Below are 16,514 nucleotides of genomic sequence, written 5' to 3'. Positions count from 1 at the left end.
TCATCTTCCACCCTGGCCCAATTTAGGAAGGGACTTAAAACCTTCCTATTTAATCAGGCATTCCCCGACTAAACATCCTATGGGCCTCCCTCCTCTCTCGTGGCCGTGAGGTTGGGCTAATGGGGTTTTTTGTTGTTTTTATGGATTGTTGTGGTTTTAATCTGCTTTTAACTGTATATTGTTGCACTACGGTGCATTCTGTAAGCCGCCCTGATCTATTTGGAAGGGCGGGGTACAAATAAAATTTTATTATTATTATTATTATAAATAGCCCCTTCCAAAATAACTTCATTTTGAAATAAAACCAAAACACAGTATTGTTTGCATACATAACTAAAGGGTCTGCCTTGTTTTCTACATCTCATAGGCTAGTTAGACCAAACATTCATGTACAATCTCTGTAATTTGTATGAAGACACTGAACTGCAGTCCTGTACTTACTTCCTTGGAAGTACGGCCCACTCAAGTCAGTAGGTCTTACTTTTGAGTAGATATGTATAGTTCACTGTAAATCTCTTGCACAGGGTTGCAGCTCACTAGACTGCTGAACATTATGCATTGCAATGGGACAGAGGACAAAAATTAATAGAAACTAGGCAAGAAGTCCTTCTATCACTGGTTTTGCTGAACTTTTCATTAATGTTAAATAAACTTGTGGCAAACCAATTTATCATCTGGAGTATCAGGTTCTGGCAACTAATCTGTAAAAGAGCTACTACTTGATAGGCATTTTTGTACGATTAAATTATCTTTTATGCCAGCCCTTTCACATTTGTCAGTATATTTCCATTCTTCAAATTGGCATGTTGAAATTAATATACTGGATCCACACTGCGTCACACTTCAGATGAACTTGAAGATAGTGAAGCTTGAATTAGTCATGAGCAGTTAGTCCAGTGGGACCAAAGCATGACTAATTTAATCTGGAACCAGCCCATTCTTTGGCACATTTGCCTTTCTTCCCTACAGTGACTTTAAATATTTGCTATTGATTTTTCTAGAATACATTATTTGCTTGTTCTGGTTTTACTCTCAATAACTAGTAGTATTGCTTTCAGTACTTGACTTTCTGCATACTTCTCTCAGAATCCTAATTTAGCACCTGGTCATTTCTTTGGTTGGGTTCTGATTTGCCACTCTGCAGTTAACAGGTTAAAATACTACCTGATCACTTTCTATTGTTTCTTGTGATCAGAAACCAGAATGGTCCCAGTTGACATGTGCCTCTGATGCCCTTTCCTATAGTTTACTAATGTTTTCTCACATTTCTGATCATTTTCCTTCTTCTTGTTTCAGAGTCCTTTTTCTTTCTTATTTTTTCCCCTCTAGTTTCAAAGCTCATGTTCTTTTTAGCCATCCTTTTGATTTATGGATTGTTGTGATTTCATCTGCCTTCTGTTCCTCTTTTTCTGATTTTTAAGTCCTGACCTCTTCCCCTCCTCCTTTCAACTCCTTATGATGTTGCTGTGTATATTCACTTTCATTCTGAATTTTCTGCATAACATTGTCTGTGTCTCCTAGAATCTTTTGCTCTAACCCTCTGCTCTCACATTCCCATTTGTGGTACAGTGGGCTCTTGAAATCTGCTGGGGTTTGGTTCCAGCCTCCCCCCACCGCCCCCGTTGATACTAAACTCTGTGGATGCTCAAGTCCCATTATATACAATAGTGTAATAAAATGGTGTCTCTTATATTAAATAGCAAAATCAAGGTTTGCTTTTGGGATTTGCTTTTGGGGCCATGGGTAGGTAGAGACTGGAAAAACAATTATTTTCTGGTTGCAGCAGTATGTCTGCAGCAAATAATGCAAAAAAGCTTGAGCTGGAAAAGAACGGGAGTCTATGCCAGTTGATGCTATGCTGTGCTAACTATGTGTGCCTCCCTACAAAAGGCAAGGTAAACAGCAGCTGAAAAGAAAGAACAAATAAGCTTGCCTCTCCAGCTACACCCAGAATGTTTAAAAAGCCACCTAAATGAAAATCATAAGGAAAGTGGAGGCTAGTGATAAATAAATAAATACCTGGATGCAATTTTGATAAAAGTTTGAAGTGGTCTCTAGAATATTCAAAATGTTTTTCCTGACTTTTCCAAGGCTTACCTGAACTTTCACATGTGCATATATATTTTTAATTTTTTTTAAATAAACATTTATTGAAACATGCTGAACTGTTTTTCTTTTTTTTTCTGTGGGAATCGATCCCTATTCTTTCCATGTTATATCCCTCTCTGATATCAGAGTTTTTGTTAAAGTAGTAATGCTCAGGAGCATGTGATACTTTTAAAGGCCTTTCTTGATTATGCTAAAGGTTTCGTATACATTCTCACACTGTACTGTGCTAATTTTTGCTAAAAAGAATTGCTTTCCCGTTCACTCCTCTGCTCATTACATTTTTCTTTGGTCATCCATTAATCATGTTACACCTGGACATGTTTCTCTTCATTGATCTCTTCTACTTGTTCTTCTTTGGCTTCTCTTCTATCTCTTCTGAACGTCTTCAGGCCCCCCCCCCCCCCCGTGTACTTTCCAGTGATCTAATTTTAAAGGTCTAACTAAGCATCCACTTCCATAGGCTGTTTCATATCACCACGCTTCCGCTCTCACAGCATCTTTGATACAGAACTCTTTTGTTTGGTGGGCCTCTTTGTCATCTTCTTTTAAGAAATGATTTAAAATGCATTGCCTGTTTGTTTGTATTTTCATCATCATGAAATTCCATGTTGTTTTTCTTTCATTCTTTCCTCATTTTTCGGCTAATTACTGTACAGATTTTACTTTTTTCCCTTTAATTTATCCTTTTCTTATCCTGTGAGTACAGAATTTTCCCTCTTCCTCATTTTCTTCATTTTTTAAAGAAGATTCAATCCTGCAAGCAGGTTAATGTGCATTTAATTCATGTATAATATCTAGTGTATTTTTGATGCATTTATAAATAATAAATATTCGTGTTGCATTCAGTTTCCTTCAGCCTTTTTTTATGTTTCATACAATGTCAGGTTCAAGGTTAAATATTATAGAGCATCTGTTTTAGATCTCAGGTTGTCAGTGCTTTCACATCTCACTATGTGAACTAGAGTTTTACTTGGTCCTTTTGCATTTATTTAATTTTGCTAAATTATAGGTGGACTGCACACAGCATTATGAAGTCTGCTCAGCTAACCAAGTGCGTGGTTATCCAACCCTGCTTTGGTTCAGAGATGGAGAAAAGGTGAGGTCTTTATGAATGAACCCTGTATGTGAAATTGGAGCCTTTGAATAGTATGAGAGATTTAACTAGGTTCCTTCAGTCCTATCCTGACTGAAAACCTGGAGACTTAGCTGGTGAAACTGAACCATGGAGCACATGAGTTGAAAACTGCCTGCTAAAAGAAATGGTCCTTTTGTTTTAAGGAGTCTGATCTTACTTGTTTTTACAAATACTTCCAACTTCCACTGTTTTTATTGAGAAGGTAAAAGCGTTCTCTCTAGGCAATTTTACATCCTCCAGTGCAATTCTGTTGTATGCTTCTGCCAGACATTGGTCATTTCAGTAGGGTTTGTCATTATCTACAGTTTCACTTTTGAATAGTAAGTCTGGCAATGTATCTCCTATGGATACAGGGGCCACACTGTACATTGTGTTAAAAACTTTTAAATTCTTTTACATTTGTTTTATCTCATTACTGTTTAATATGCTTTTACCTTATTTGAATTATTTTTATTCTTTTAATCAGTGTAACCTTTTGTTTTAATGTTATTTGTAAGCTGTCCTGAGATATTTTGATGCAGGGCAGGGTAAAAATATTTTAATAAAGAATTAATAAATACTTTGGGAGCCTTGCAGAACGCCCTTCCCTCCCTGGAACATTAGGTTCCTTGCTCTTTCATTATGTTTTTCCCTCTGCTTGCTTGGGACATCATACAGTATATCTCTTCACCTTCCTCCAAATTTACATTTGATAGCCAAAATATTGTCCCTTCTGAACATTGTACGTTGCCACTGTCTAAATTTGCTTAATGATGATATAAGCCTAATTTCCATTGATTTTGTTGTAATTTACACCTGTATAATTCAAATGGCTGTCACAGGGCCGAAACAGACAGCCCTTTTAAGCTCACTTCTGGGTGGCTGCCCAGACGTGGGCGGCTTCAAGGCATTCTGATGCGTGGTTTTTGCATGCCATATGCTGCTGAAGTGTCATGAAGCTGTGGCGAGGCCAGGAAAGACAGCTCTTACCCAGCCCAAATAGCAAATCTTTGTCACTTTTATTTGGGCTGGGTTCAAGGCGGATTGGGGTCGTAGCATCTTTGCTGTGGCCCCAATCTGTCTTTGCCTCTTCAGGGTCGTCTGTTCCGGGAGGATGTCTTGATAAACAAAAACCAAACCCAACTACCCCTAACTTGTGGAACTGATTGCACTGAAACTAATGTCTTGGCGTGATAAAGTAGACTGAGGTCCATGAAACCTTATGTTAGGAATATTTTCTCGTTTTGTCTTGAAGGTGCTGCAGGATTCCTTTGTATCTTTTTATCTTTGGGAAATGGTGACTAAATTAATAGTGCAGATGGTTTATTTGTAGGTTGACCAGTATAAAGGAAAAAGAGATCTGGACTCTTTGAAAGAATATGTAGATTCCCAGTTACAAAATTCAAAAGAAGCCTCGGATGATGTTAAGCCCACTGAAGCACCACCACCACCCAGGGAGATCACTCCTGAGGAAGAGGTAGGTCCTGATTTGCTCTTGAATTAAAGTCTTATCCATACTGTTTTTTCCCCTAGTGGCTTCCATTCCATTACATTTCTGGTGAAATTCTTGTCAGAATTTGGAATACATTTTGGACTTTGGGTGGAGACTATGGCGGATGAGATGTCTCTGCTTTGTGCTGTGAGGCAGAGAAAGCTAAGCAGCTGAAGAATGTGGCAGTTAATTAGGCAGGAGAACACTCTCAAGACAAGCAAGCATGAGATTGTCCATATGTGCTCAGGATTGCTGCTTTCTTGTGAGGAGACTGATGAATTAGCAGCAGTTGGAAATGAGTTTTGAGCAGTGAGGAGCCCAGAGATCAACAAGCTCAGGCTATTAATCAAGCCTTTAAAAGGATATTGAATCCATGAAGTCTCCACTTTCTTAACCACCTTTAACAACTTAATATGCAAATGAAGAGAGTTCTTCCTTCTGATGATGAAAATAAAGTTTCTGTGAGTTTTCTTCTTCCTTTAACCAAAACTGAGGAAGGAGAGCTTTCTTACAAATTTTAAGTTTAAAAAAAGAAATACAATCTGTCTTTCATATTCATTGGGGATCCATTCTGACTCCCTGCCACCACCACCAGATAGATAAGCAAAAACATAGGATCTCAAGTCCCAATGTCCTCAGTGGCAGGTGTGATGTGCACACAGCTGTGTGCTCATACCCCTATTGAAAGCAACAGGGCTTGCCATGCAGGGATGCTTAAATCCATAGATGGCAAGCCTGTGGATATCGAGAGTTTGCTGTAGTAAAAAATAGCCAAGATGTGGTTAAAAAAATTACAAGAGAAAGTAGTCTTAAAAGACATGAGACTTTTTACTTAAACATTGACTTTGTTTTGAGAATGCTGAATATTAGTCAGTCCTTATACACGGATTTCTTATACATGGATTCAAGCATCCATGGTTTGAAAATGTTCCAAAAAAGTATACATTTCAAATGTCAAACCTTGATTTTCCATTTTTATAAGGGACACCATTTTGCTGTGTCATTATATTTAATGGGACATGAGCATCCACGGATTTTGTTATCCACGGGGGATTCTGGAACCAAACCCCAGTGTATAACACGGGTCCACTGTATTTTGTAAAGAGCTTATTCTAGCGCGGGAAAGCATTTTATTTTTATTTTTCAAAAGAAGATAAGGCTGAGAACAACCAGATGGTGGCATTAGTATGGAGACAGCATGGAATTTATAAAGTTTCAGAGTCTTGCCTTTTGTTTTTAACCCTATAATTGCTGGATCTACAAAAGATAGAGTTTTCTTCAGGAACCTTACAGATGTTGAAGGAGATAATCATTTGAGCAATGAACTTAAAGACTTGAAACAGGAAATCTGAAGTTGAGCAATTTAATGAAGCAATGAAAGAACTGATTGAGTTTGCAAAGCTAAAGGATGATAAAGTGGAAAATTTGGATGTAAGTAAAGAGAAGAAAAAAGATTTGGCTGACCTGTTTTTGGGATTAAAGAAATGGAAATGAAAAGACGAGACCAGCCTAAGGAAAAAAAGATGAATATGGGAATGTTAAGATGAATGTGGATGTTATGTTGCCTCAAAATAGTGATGTTGTGATATGGAATGGAATTGAAAAAGATCTGGCCTGGGCCAGACTAAGGCCAGAAACACATGGGCCAAATAAAGTGGCTTCCAGCTGCTGCAAGGGCGTGACATTCAAACAATTCATGCCCCCAAAGCATCCAAAAGCTGCTTTGATGCCACAATCCAGTCCTTTGGACCAGATCAAAAAGCAGCCGTAGTAACCCGGCTGCTGGCAGTAGCCAGCTTGGGACTGCATTGGCAGCCCACTTTGTAAGCCAGCCATATGGTCGCTGAGGTACCAGTACAGTCATGGCCAGAGCTGCCAGAGGCCACTCCTTGCTGCCCATCTGCTTTGCCCCAATATTTGTTGCTGATGGGGAGAGAAAAGAATGTTGGACATACCATGAGGTCTCTACTTTTAAGAATGGCTGCACTTAGGCAGTGGTAAGGGGAAGTGCCAAGGTCTGTTAGGCATGGAGAAGAAAAACCAATAGCTAAATATAAAATGAAGATTAAACTAAACAGTAAGAGTTAAAATGGGTTATGAATTTTGGTTATCTGGTGAATTAATGGGAAAAAATATTTTTAAAGGGATTGAGATTTGGATCATTTTAGGGATTATAAAGACAACTATAAAATGAACTTTCACAAAGTTTTTTTAAAATGTTCTAATAAAATATGTATGGAAAATGGAAATATATGTGGTTAAAGAATTGAACTTTAGATTGTTACAATTAAAATGAGGTATTATTGCTATAGGATGTTGAAAAATTATTTAGAACATTTAAAGGGACTGTAGATGTTTATAGGAAATGGTTGTGCAGATATTTCATTAGACGTGGTATATACAGTGGACCCTTGTTATACGGTGGGGTTTGGTTCCAGGATTCCCCATGGATAAGAAAATCTCTGGATACTCGTCTCATTAAATATAATGGCATAGCAAAATGGCGTCCCTTATAAAAAAAATGGAAAATTAAGGTTTGATATTTGACATTTATACTTTTTAAAAAAACATTTTCAAACCGTGGATGCTTGAATCGATGTATAAAAAAATCCGTGTATAAGAAGGGCCGACTATATAAGGATTAAAACACATAGACTAACTGAAAAGAGCTTTGGAAGATTTTAGAACTAAGATGAGGAAAGGGGCACTGGAGAAAAAGAGAACTGAAACTCCTGTTTGTGGGGAGAGGTTGGTGATTTGTGAATTTGATAATTAATGAGAATAAGTTATTGGAAGAAGTGCATAGTTTTGGGTACAGAAGCTACGCATAATTGTATGAATCCATAACTTCCATAAGGTAGATCAGAAAGACATATTTATTCTCCTTTTTATTTTTTTCCTATCTCTCACTTTTTCTTTCTGTTTTGTATTTCTTTTCTTTTTCTTTTAAATTTCTGTATGTTTTCCTGTGTGTTTAAAATTCATAGTAAAGAATTTGCAGCACATTTAGTAGTTGCTGAAGTTGGCATTGATTGCTGCAGTGCAAAAGTGAATTAATGCATTGCAGTAGTGTATGTCTGAATACTAAAATTAGGATAGTATAAGCCATCATATTTCCCATCTCTATGTATTGGTGTGAAAGCTGGACAGTGAAGAAGGCTGATGGAACAAAAATCAATTCATTTGAGATTTGGTGCTGGAGAAGAGCGTCTGAAGATACCATGAAATGCTATAAAAAGACAAATAAATGGGTCCAGCAGGAAATCAATGCTGAACTCTCCTTAGAAACCAGGATGACTAAACTGAAAGTGTTGTATTTTGGGCATATCATGAGAAGACATGACACACTAGAAAATGTGATGTTGCTTGTTGAGAGTAGTAGGAAAAGAGAAAGACCACACTCTAGATGGATAGACTCAGGGAAGACACAACCATGAGTCTGCAGGACCTGAGTAGGCCAGCTGAAGATAGGGTAACTTGGAGGTTTTTCATCCATGGGTTGAAGTAAACTTAAAGGCAGCTAACTACGACAACAAAGTAGTGTATGTTAGCCCTCTTTCTTAATGAAATGGCTCCTGGTGGTCATATTTAATGCAGTTCTGTGTAGTTAAATGCAGGGTGTTTATTTCCTATTAGATGTTACATACTGTATCCTGCAGCCCCTTTCTCACTTTGCCACTATCCTTGTGACATCATTGCTTTGTTGCTAGGGCACAAATGGTGAAAAGTACATTCTGAATTTTTTTTGATGACACAGCAAGGAAACATGGAGCAAATGGACAAGAATAAAGGGATTACAAAGGTACTAAGGGAACGAGAAACATGAATTAAGAAAAACAAAATAGTCAATAGAGCTGTCACTTTCAGCTATAGTATTCCTGTGGATGTATTTTCAAGGAGCACAGCATAGATTTTGGGAAAGATGGCACTAAATGATTGACCGCTCTATGGTTATACGGCTGTGTATCTTTGTATTCAGTCCATTTCCACATTTGGTTCCCTTTTCATGTGGTGGTAAATGGACTGCTGTGGAAACATTGGCTTGATCCAGCAAAGGCTGCAATGAAAGAAAACAGCTTTCCTTATGTTTTAAAGGGATGTCATTAGGTGGTTGGTAGGGTAATATCCGCATGCAGTTTAGGGAGATGTGCATGGCACTAATCTTCCTGTGGGCAGACACACTGCTGTAGTGCTAGATAGTAACAGTGAAGGAAGCAGGGATTTTGCATCATTTCTGAACTCTACTCAGCACTGTGCAATGTACATTGACTCCAGCCTATTTTTCTTTTGGTAGGGCAAGGTCCTTTCGCTTTCTGAAAAAGACTTTGATGAAGAAGTTGCTAAAGGAATCACCTTCATCAAGTTCTATGCTCCATGGTAAGCTTTCAGAGAAGGTATTTGGGTTTGTAATTTTTTACTTGTTTCTTTCCTCTTGGAGCAGGTCTTGTTCTACACAGCTTGCAGGATAATTGTAAATGAGATGTGTATTTGGTTCCATTTATCTAGAATTTAAAATTACACTTGTCCCTCCATATTTGCTGGGGTTAGGGGCACAAGACACCTGTGAATATGGAAAAACCGCTAATAACAAAAACACCATGTTTTTTTACCTGAGAGGACACCTCTCTAGGAATCTCTAGGTCCTCCAGTGCAACTCCAGTGGATACTAAGGGCCCACTGTAATAGATTTTTGGGTTACACCAATGGTATGCTGTCACTTCACTAGCCAAATATTGTCAGCATGTTATGTTTTTCATTAAAATAAGAAAGCATACATTAAATTGCATACAAGGTTTTGTAGTATTGCATCAGCATAGAGCTTGATTCTTACCATTCTAACTCTGAATTTGTTAAAATATATTTCTAAATTGTATTGAAAATGTTCAGATGTGGCAATGGTTAACTAAGGTTTAAAATGGTTCCTGTTGCAGGCCAGAAAGCCTAGGCCTGGAAGAGCAAGTCTTCAAGGACATGTGCTGAGACATAATATAAACAAATGTGTTATTGTTATGCTCCTGTGTAGCATGGTGACTTCATGGGAAAGAGGTGTGTCCACTTGGTGGGAAGGTTGATCATTTGAGAGAACAAAGACTGATGTCACATTCAAGCTTCTAGCATGGACTCTGAAAGAGTATAGATGTATAGTAGCTTGCTGTGCAAAGTGTAAATAGCAACAAAGTTAATAAACCCTCATTTGAGTGAAAATCTGTGTGGAAGTTACTTTGATATTGAGTAGCTGAGAAGACTGCATCTGTTCCAGTTGGTACCAGTTCAGAACCACCGGCAGAAAGAGACATCAACCATCCCAAAGATCTTTTTTACTCTAACAGAATTCAGTTGTTTTTAACAACTGTAATTCTTTATAGTTTTTTAAAAACATGGTTGGGGGTGTAATAGTTAACAACCGAGCCATGTTACTCTGTTACAGCACGTTCCTCTGTGATACCTTAAACATAAGCACATTTATTACGGCATACGCATAATCAAATCTGCACCCTTATTTAATAAGTCAGTTGTTTCAATATATTTTGATCAAATGCTGTACTCTCACAGTTCCAAGAATTCATGTTTTGCTATGTGACCTCCCTATTTACCAAACACATTTGCTGTGTATCTCTTATATATGTTGCTGCTGCTGTTGTTATGTGCTTTCACATCGTTTTCCAGCCTATGGTGACTATCATGGGGATTTCTTGATAACATTTGTTCAGATGGGGTTTGCCTTTGCCTTCCTCTGAGGCTGAGAGAGTGTCACTTGCCCAGGGTCACCCAGTGGATTTCAGTGGACAAGTGGAGATTTGAACTCTGGTCTCCAGTCATAGATCAATGCTCAAACCACTGCACCATGCTTATATATGACAGAGCTGAATTTTCCCCTCATCGGTGGCCCATTTTGTAGATCACAAAATTGTGGAGTCTTTTTAGCGATGCAATTGTGGGTGTGATTTTTAGGGAAGGCAGAATATCCTAATGAATTCCTTCTCAGTTCTAATTGGTTGGAGATACCATTTTCTTTTTACTATTCCTTTGCTCCTCATCATTTGATTATACTCAGTATCAGTGTAATGACTTTTTCACACCTGCCCAAATATTGCTGTGTTCTTCTATTCTCCATTGTTGACCATTTTTCCTCTCATGGCTGTTGCCAAGCTTTTGGACTGTTCAAGGCTTATCTCTTGCTCAGACAACAGCTGCCAGTATTCAGGGGGGGGGGGGGGGATAGGTTCAAGGATGGCATCAAGGGTGGGCATGGGTGAGCACTTACCACAGATTCACAGCCCAGCAGGGCCTACTTACAAAGGCCCCTTGTTCTTGCTGTTCGTCTTTACCATTTCAACCTGTTCATGGTTATCACTCTCGTCTATAGAAACATGGTGGTGATGAGGAGATACCACTCCTTGCTGACTCCCTCTCTCTACCCCTGTCATGCAAGCAATTGAATTTTTAGAAAAAGCAATGATGAGAGAGAAAAGGAACAGCAGGAATGAATGATTTTCACAATGAGAAGGTAGACTGAAATTGAGAAGACCACTGAAGATGTCTTGCCCAAGGATCCTCAACAGTGTAGATCCAGCACTGGTTGGGTTAGAACCAAACATGGGTCAGCCCTTTGAAATTAATGGTATCCATTAGTCATGAGTTAACTGATTTGCTTTTGTTTGGTTTACTTGTAGTACCTGAATTTAGCCTGTTATGTTCAGTGGTCTTCAGTAGTTGCTTTCATCTTGGTATGCTCTAGGCACGCATTCAGAATTACCAGTGCAGTACAAAAGGTCTGATTTTGGTGCTACAACCAAGACAAGTTGATCAAGTGAAAAATATGGATGAGTGAAGCAGCCCAGAAACATGCCAGAGACCACCTCATAACTTCAGGTAGAAAAATGAAATTGAGTCCAGAGGAGGGTGACCAAAATGGTGAAAATTCTGGAAACCATGTCCTGTGAGGAATAGCATAGGAAGCTGAGTATGTTTAGCCTGGAGAAGAGGTGACAAAGCTTGTTTGTTTGTTTGTTTTTTTGCTGCTTCAGATACTAGGATATGGAGCAATGGGTTCAAGCGACAGGAAAAAAGATTCCACCTAAACATTAGGAAGAACTGGTCAACAGAGGAACATGCTAACCTGGAGTGTAATGGAGTCTCTTTTTTTTGGAAGTTTTTAAACAGAGCTTGGGTGGCCATCTTTATTATTGAACTGTTATTGAACTGATTCCATCATACTGTTCAACAGCTTGTATTCCAGGTTATCTTGAATTTTCCACCTGCTTGTCTATGCTGTTGTAACATTCCTACATTGCATTCCTGGACTTTGGAAGAGGTTGCTAACATTAGTTATCCTTATATATATTTTTCTGTAAAGCTTGCTGTGGGGTTCTGGAGTCTAGTGAAAAAGTCATGCTTGCTCACATTCAAATAACATTAGTCTTAACTTAGTTCCAAATGAAAGTGATAGTTTGTGAAGGAAATAAGGTACATGTGTGATTCATTAAGCCTTTCTACAAACTTTAGAAGAGAGCTGCAATCTAAATATAGCTTCCATTCTGTTCTGACTTCATTTTGAAAAGGACATGTCATAAGGATACTAAATACCCAGTTGTGAAGGTTGTGTTAAAGATACACTAAAGGCCGCCCAACCAAGCCACTTTTATTTTGGCAACAGTTGTTTCCATGAAAAACTTCAGTTTAGACTAATGTTTACTACACAAATAGCCATAATCCTATTTCTGACTACCTAAATTGTGTACACAATTATAGTTCATTGTATACAAATTGACCTTTTTCTCTTCCATGTCAACCATTTTATGTTTGGCTAAGCAACCACTAGTGTACTGAGGTCTAGTTTTGCTCTTTACTTTGTTTTAAGTAAATATTACCATTAAGCTGAATGACAAGTAGAAGCTTATCTCAGAATTTTCTAATGTTATATCTTGCAATGCACACTGTCTGTATATTTGTGGTAAGACTGTTAGAAAGGTACGTCCTTTTGTTTCTGTGGTGGTGATCAGTTTTTTAACACTTACATTATGCTGTTCTGAACCAAGAAATTTCAGCATAGATGCTATATGTAACAGCCGTGGTGCAAGCCACTGGGAATTAAGATGCTTTAAAATCCCATTTATCTAATAAAAGGGATTGGATACAGGAAGAATTCCAATTGAAAGTTGTCAGTTTGCAGATATCTACTTTAGAATATATCTCAGTAGTACAGTTGGCTCTCGGTATCCGCAGGGGATCTGTTCCAGGACAAACACCCCCACCACAGATACCAAAACCCATGGATGCTCAGGTCTGCATTGTCCTCAATGGTGGTGTGGCCACATGGTCACACCACCATTGGGAACAATGGGACTTATCTTTTCTCTCATCTCTCACTGGCAGCAGGCGTCTGCCTCCTCCTCCGCCACCACTTCCTCCCACCTCTTCCTCCTCCTTCCACCTCTTCTGTCACTTTCTTCTCTTCCTCCCGCCCCTTCTTCTTCCTGCTTCTTTCTCCTTCTCTTCCTCCTACAGTGGTACCCCGGGTTACGAAATTAATCCGTTCCGCGGAGCCCTTCGTAACCCGAAAGATTTCGCAACCCGAAAAAGCCATAGGCGCTAGCGCTAAAAGCCGCGATTTCGTGCGAAAAAGCGCCGAAAAGCACCAAAAAATTTTTCCTATGGGATTTTTTCGTATCCCGGGAATTTCGTAAGGCGGTGCTTTCGTATCCCGGGGTACCACTGTATCTCTTCTGCCTCCTCCATCTTCTCTTCCTCCCACCTCCTCTGTTGCCACTGTTTCCCCCTTCTCCCCCTCCCCCTCTGCCTCCACCTCACCATGTGTTTGCCGACCACGGATGCTTGAATCCGCAGATGGGAAGTCTGCGGATAAGGAGGGTGGACTGTATGTTTATTCTTTTAATGTTCTGCATGTTTATTTCAGGGCAACCTATCATGGACATGGAGATGGACATGTTCCAGCCAGAATATGATATTTAGCTTCTTTGCAGATGAACTCTCTTAATTTGATGCTCTGCTATAAATATTATTAAAGAATATGGCGTGATATGGGCTAGCAATTCTATTTTGTATATTTTAAAATTTTTCCTTATTTAAAGCCAAAACAGAAATAAAATCTCTATGTTATTTCAGGTGTGGTCACTGCAAAAACCTGGCTCCTACATGGGAAAACCTCTCAAAAAAGAAGTTTCCAGTACCTATGGATGTCAAGATAGCAGAAGTAGACTGCACCGCTGAACGCAATGTCTGCAATAGATTCTCTGTAAGTACAGATTGTAGACTACTTTTCACATTGTTTGTAGTATGTGATGAATTTTCTAGCATGTGGCTGTTAATTTACATATTTAATTTAATTTCTGGCAGGAACATCCTGTCAATAAGTGAAAATGTTATAAGTTTGCCTTATGACATTACAGCACACTCCTTCAGTCATTCCATAAGTCATTTGGAATTCTCTTCCAACCATGCAATAACCAAGAGCCCCCTCCCAAAGAAACCCTTTTTGTAAGCCATATACCCACCTACCCCTTCCAACATGGCCATTTCTGGCTTCTCAGAAAGCAAAAGGACCAGCAGTGATACATTCACTCCCAGGAATCCTGCTGGTGCATGCAGCAGTGCATCCAGTTATGGCAAAATAGCTGAATGCATTGCCGCTGATCACCTTGCTCTCTGATAATGCAAGAAGGACCACTGTTGAAGGAGCTGTACAGCTTACACAGTGGGTTGGGAAGGTAGAATCGTAGAGTTGGAAGAGACCGCAAGGGCCATCCAGTCCAACCCCCTGCCATGCAGGAAATCCAAATCAAAGCTTCCCCGACAGATGGCCACCCAGCCTCTGTTTGCAGACCTCTAAGGAAGGAGACTCCACTACACTCTGAGGGAGTTTTTTCCACTGTCAAACAGCCCTTACTGTCAGGAAGTTCCTCCTAATGTTGAGGTGGAATCTCTTTTCCTGTAGTTTGCATCCTATGTTCCGCATTCTAGTCTCTGGAGCAGCAGAAGACAAGCTTGCTCCATCCTGAATATGACATCCCTTCAAATATTTAAACAGGGCTATCATATAACCTCTTAAATCTTCTCTTCTCCAGGCTAAACATCCCCAACTCCCGGAGTCATTCCTCATAGGGCATGGTTTCCAGACCCTTCACCATTTTAATTGCCCTCCTTTGGACACGCTCCAGTTTCTCAATGTCCTTTTTTAATTGTGATGCCCAGAACTAGACACGGGTCATTCCCACTTACTTATAGAGCGGGTCATGATCCGAATTTAGGGTGCATCGTTCCCACAGAAGCCTGAATTAAATCTCCCTTACCCCTCATTCATTCCCACCGAGTTTTGAATCAGAATTGAATTAAAATGTTTAAACTGGATTATCAGCCAATAATTCAGTTTAAAATAATAGTAGTTTATAATGCGGGTTATTTTTGAAAGTAGGATACAATTCGCTGTATCCGAATGGGAACGAAAGGGTGTCTGATTCGGGAACCTGGAGATGGGAGGAGCTGTGCTCAAGGGGCTGGCCTGGGGGTGTCACCTTCTTTGGTCTCTTTCTGCATTGCCAGCGCCATTTTCTTCAATTCACATAGTCTTTCCCCCAGTGGATTGCAACCTCCCCTCTGCTCCTCATTCATAGACCGATGTGTGAGGAGAGCCATTGAACACCATTTTGAACTATTATTTTTTCTTTTTTCACCTCTGCCTGAGCGCCTGAGCAGCAGATGGGCTTTGCAGTACATGCCTGCTTGATCGCCCCATAGACAGCTCAGTGAGCAATGGGGGAGGCAAAGCGATTTTGGGAAAGGAGGCTCCTGCCAGAGGAACTATGGGATGGGCTTTGCAGTACATGCCTGCTTGATCACCCCACAGACAGCCCAGTGAGCAATGGGGGACGCAAAGCGATTTTGGGAAAAGGAGGCTCCTTCTGGAGGAACTATGGGATGGGCTTTGCAGTACATGCCTGCTTGATTGCCCCTCAGACAGCCCAGTGAGCAATGGGGGACGCAAAGCGATTTTGAGGAATGGAGAGCCTGGACGCCTAGGGATCGGGGGGGGGTGGAATCGAGCCTTATCTTCTCTTCCCCAAAGATTCTCTCCCCAATAATGAAGCCCGCTGCCTTCTCCTCCTTGATCCGATTTGCCAAGCCTCCTTCTAGTCTGGAGAGACACAACAGAAGAGCCTCGGATTGCAAGCTTATTTCCTTGGTGCCCCCCCCCCCCACCAAAAAAACCCTCAAGACTTGTGACGTCTGAAGCCTACGCGCTTGATTGACAGCATGTGGACACAAATGGGAACGGGGAGCAAGTTAATCCGCTTTAAAATAAAGCGATTTAAAATAAATGGGAACGAAAACAGGGTCTAAATGAATCGAGGTAATTTGTCCCTTTTGGTAATGGAAACGATGGGAAAAATTTGAATTATTCCCGGAACATAATCAGAATCGAGACAATATAATCCGTTTTATCTGCCAAGTGGGAACACCCCCACAGTCTTCCAGGTGGGACCTGACCAAAGCAGAATAGAGTGGCACTATTACTTCACTTGATCTAGACACTACTTTCTGTTGATGCAACCTAAAATCGTATTGGCCTTGTTAGCTGCTGCATCGCACTGTTGACTCATGTTCAACTTATGGTCTACTTGGACTTCTAGATCCCTTTCACATGTAGTCTTGTTCAGCCAGGTGTCCCCCATCCTATATCTGTGCATTTTATTTTTTCCGCCCTAAGTGCAGTATCTTACATGAAGCAGGTTCATCTCCCAGTGCAGAATTTCATCCATAGTCTCTGCTTCACAGGAGATG

At 39.9% G+C, this 16,514-nt stretch overlaps 1 protein-coding gene across 2 annotated transcripts in view; it reads left to right on the top strand.

The window, feature by feature from the left end:
* Nucleotides 1–16,514, top strand: part of TXNDC5 (thioredoxin domain containing 5) — a 37,988-nt gene that overhangs the window by 18,717 nt on the left and 2,757 nt on the right. For both annotated transcript variants that reach the window (XR_006103639.1, XM_042464658.1), the window contains exons 6-9: nt 3,119–3,205; nt 4,557–4,700; nt 9,010–9,092; nt 13,842–13,971. Coding sequence is in view for 1 of the 2 variants with exons in the window: in XM_042464658.1 (XP_042320592.1) it covers nt 3,119–3,205; nt 4,557–4,700; nt 9,010–9,092; nt 13,842–13,971 (444 nt within the window). In the remaining variant the exon portion in view is untranslated. The remainder of the gene's footprint in view (nt 1–3,118; nt 3,206–4,556; nt 4,701–9,009; nt 9,093–13,841; nt 13,972–16,514) is intronic.

The sequence above is a fragment of the Sceloporus undulatus genome, chromosome 4 (assembly GCF_019175285.1).
Source record: "Sceloporus undulatus isolate JIND9_A2432 ecotype Alabama chromosome 4, SceUnd_v1.1, whole genome shotgun sequence".
NCBI classification, from domain to species: Eukaryota; Metazoa; Chordata; class Lepidosauria; order Squamata; family Phrynosomatidae; genus Sceloporus; species Sceloporus undulatus.
The sequence above is the reverse complement of the archived record's forward strand: the minus strand, read 5'-3'. Positions and strand labels throughout refer to the sequence as shown.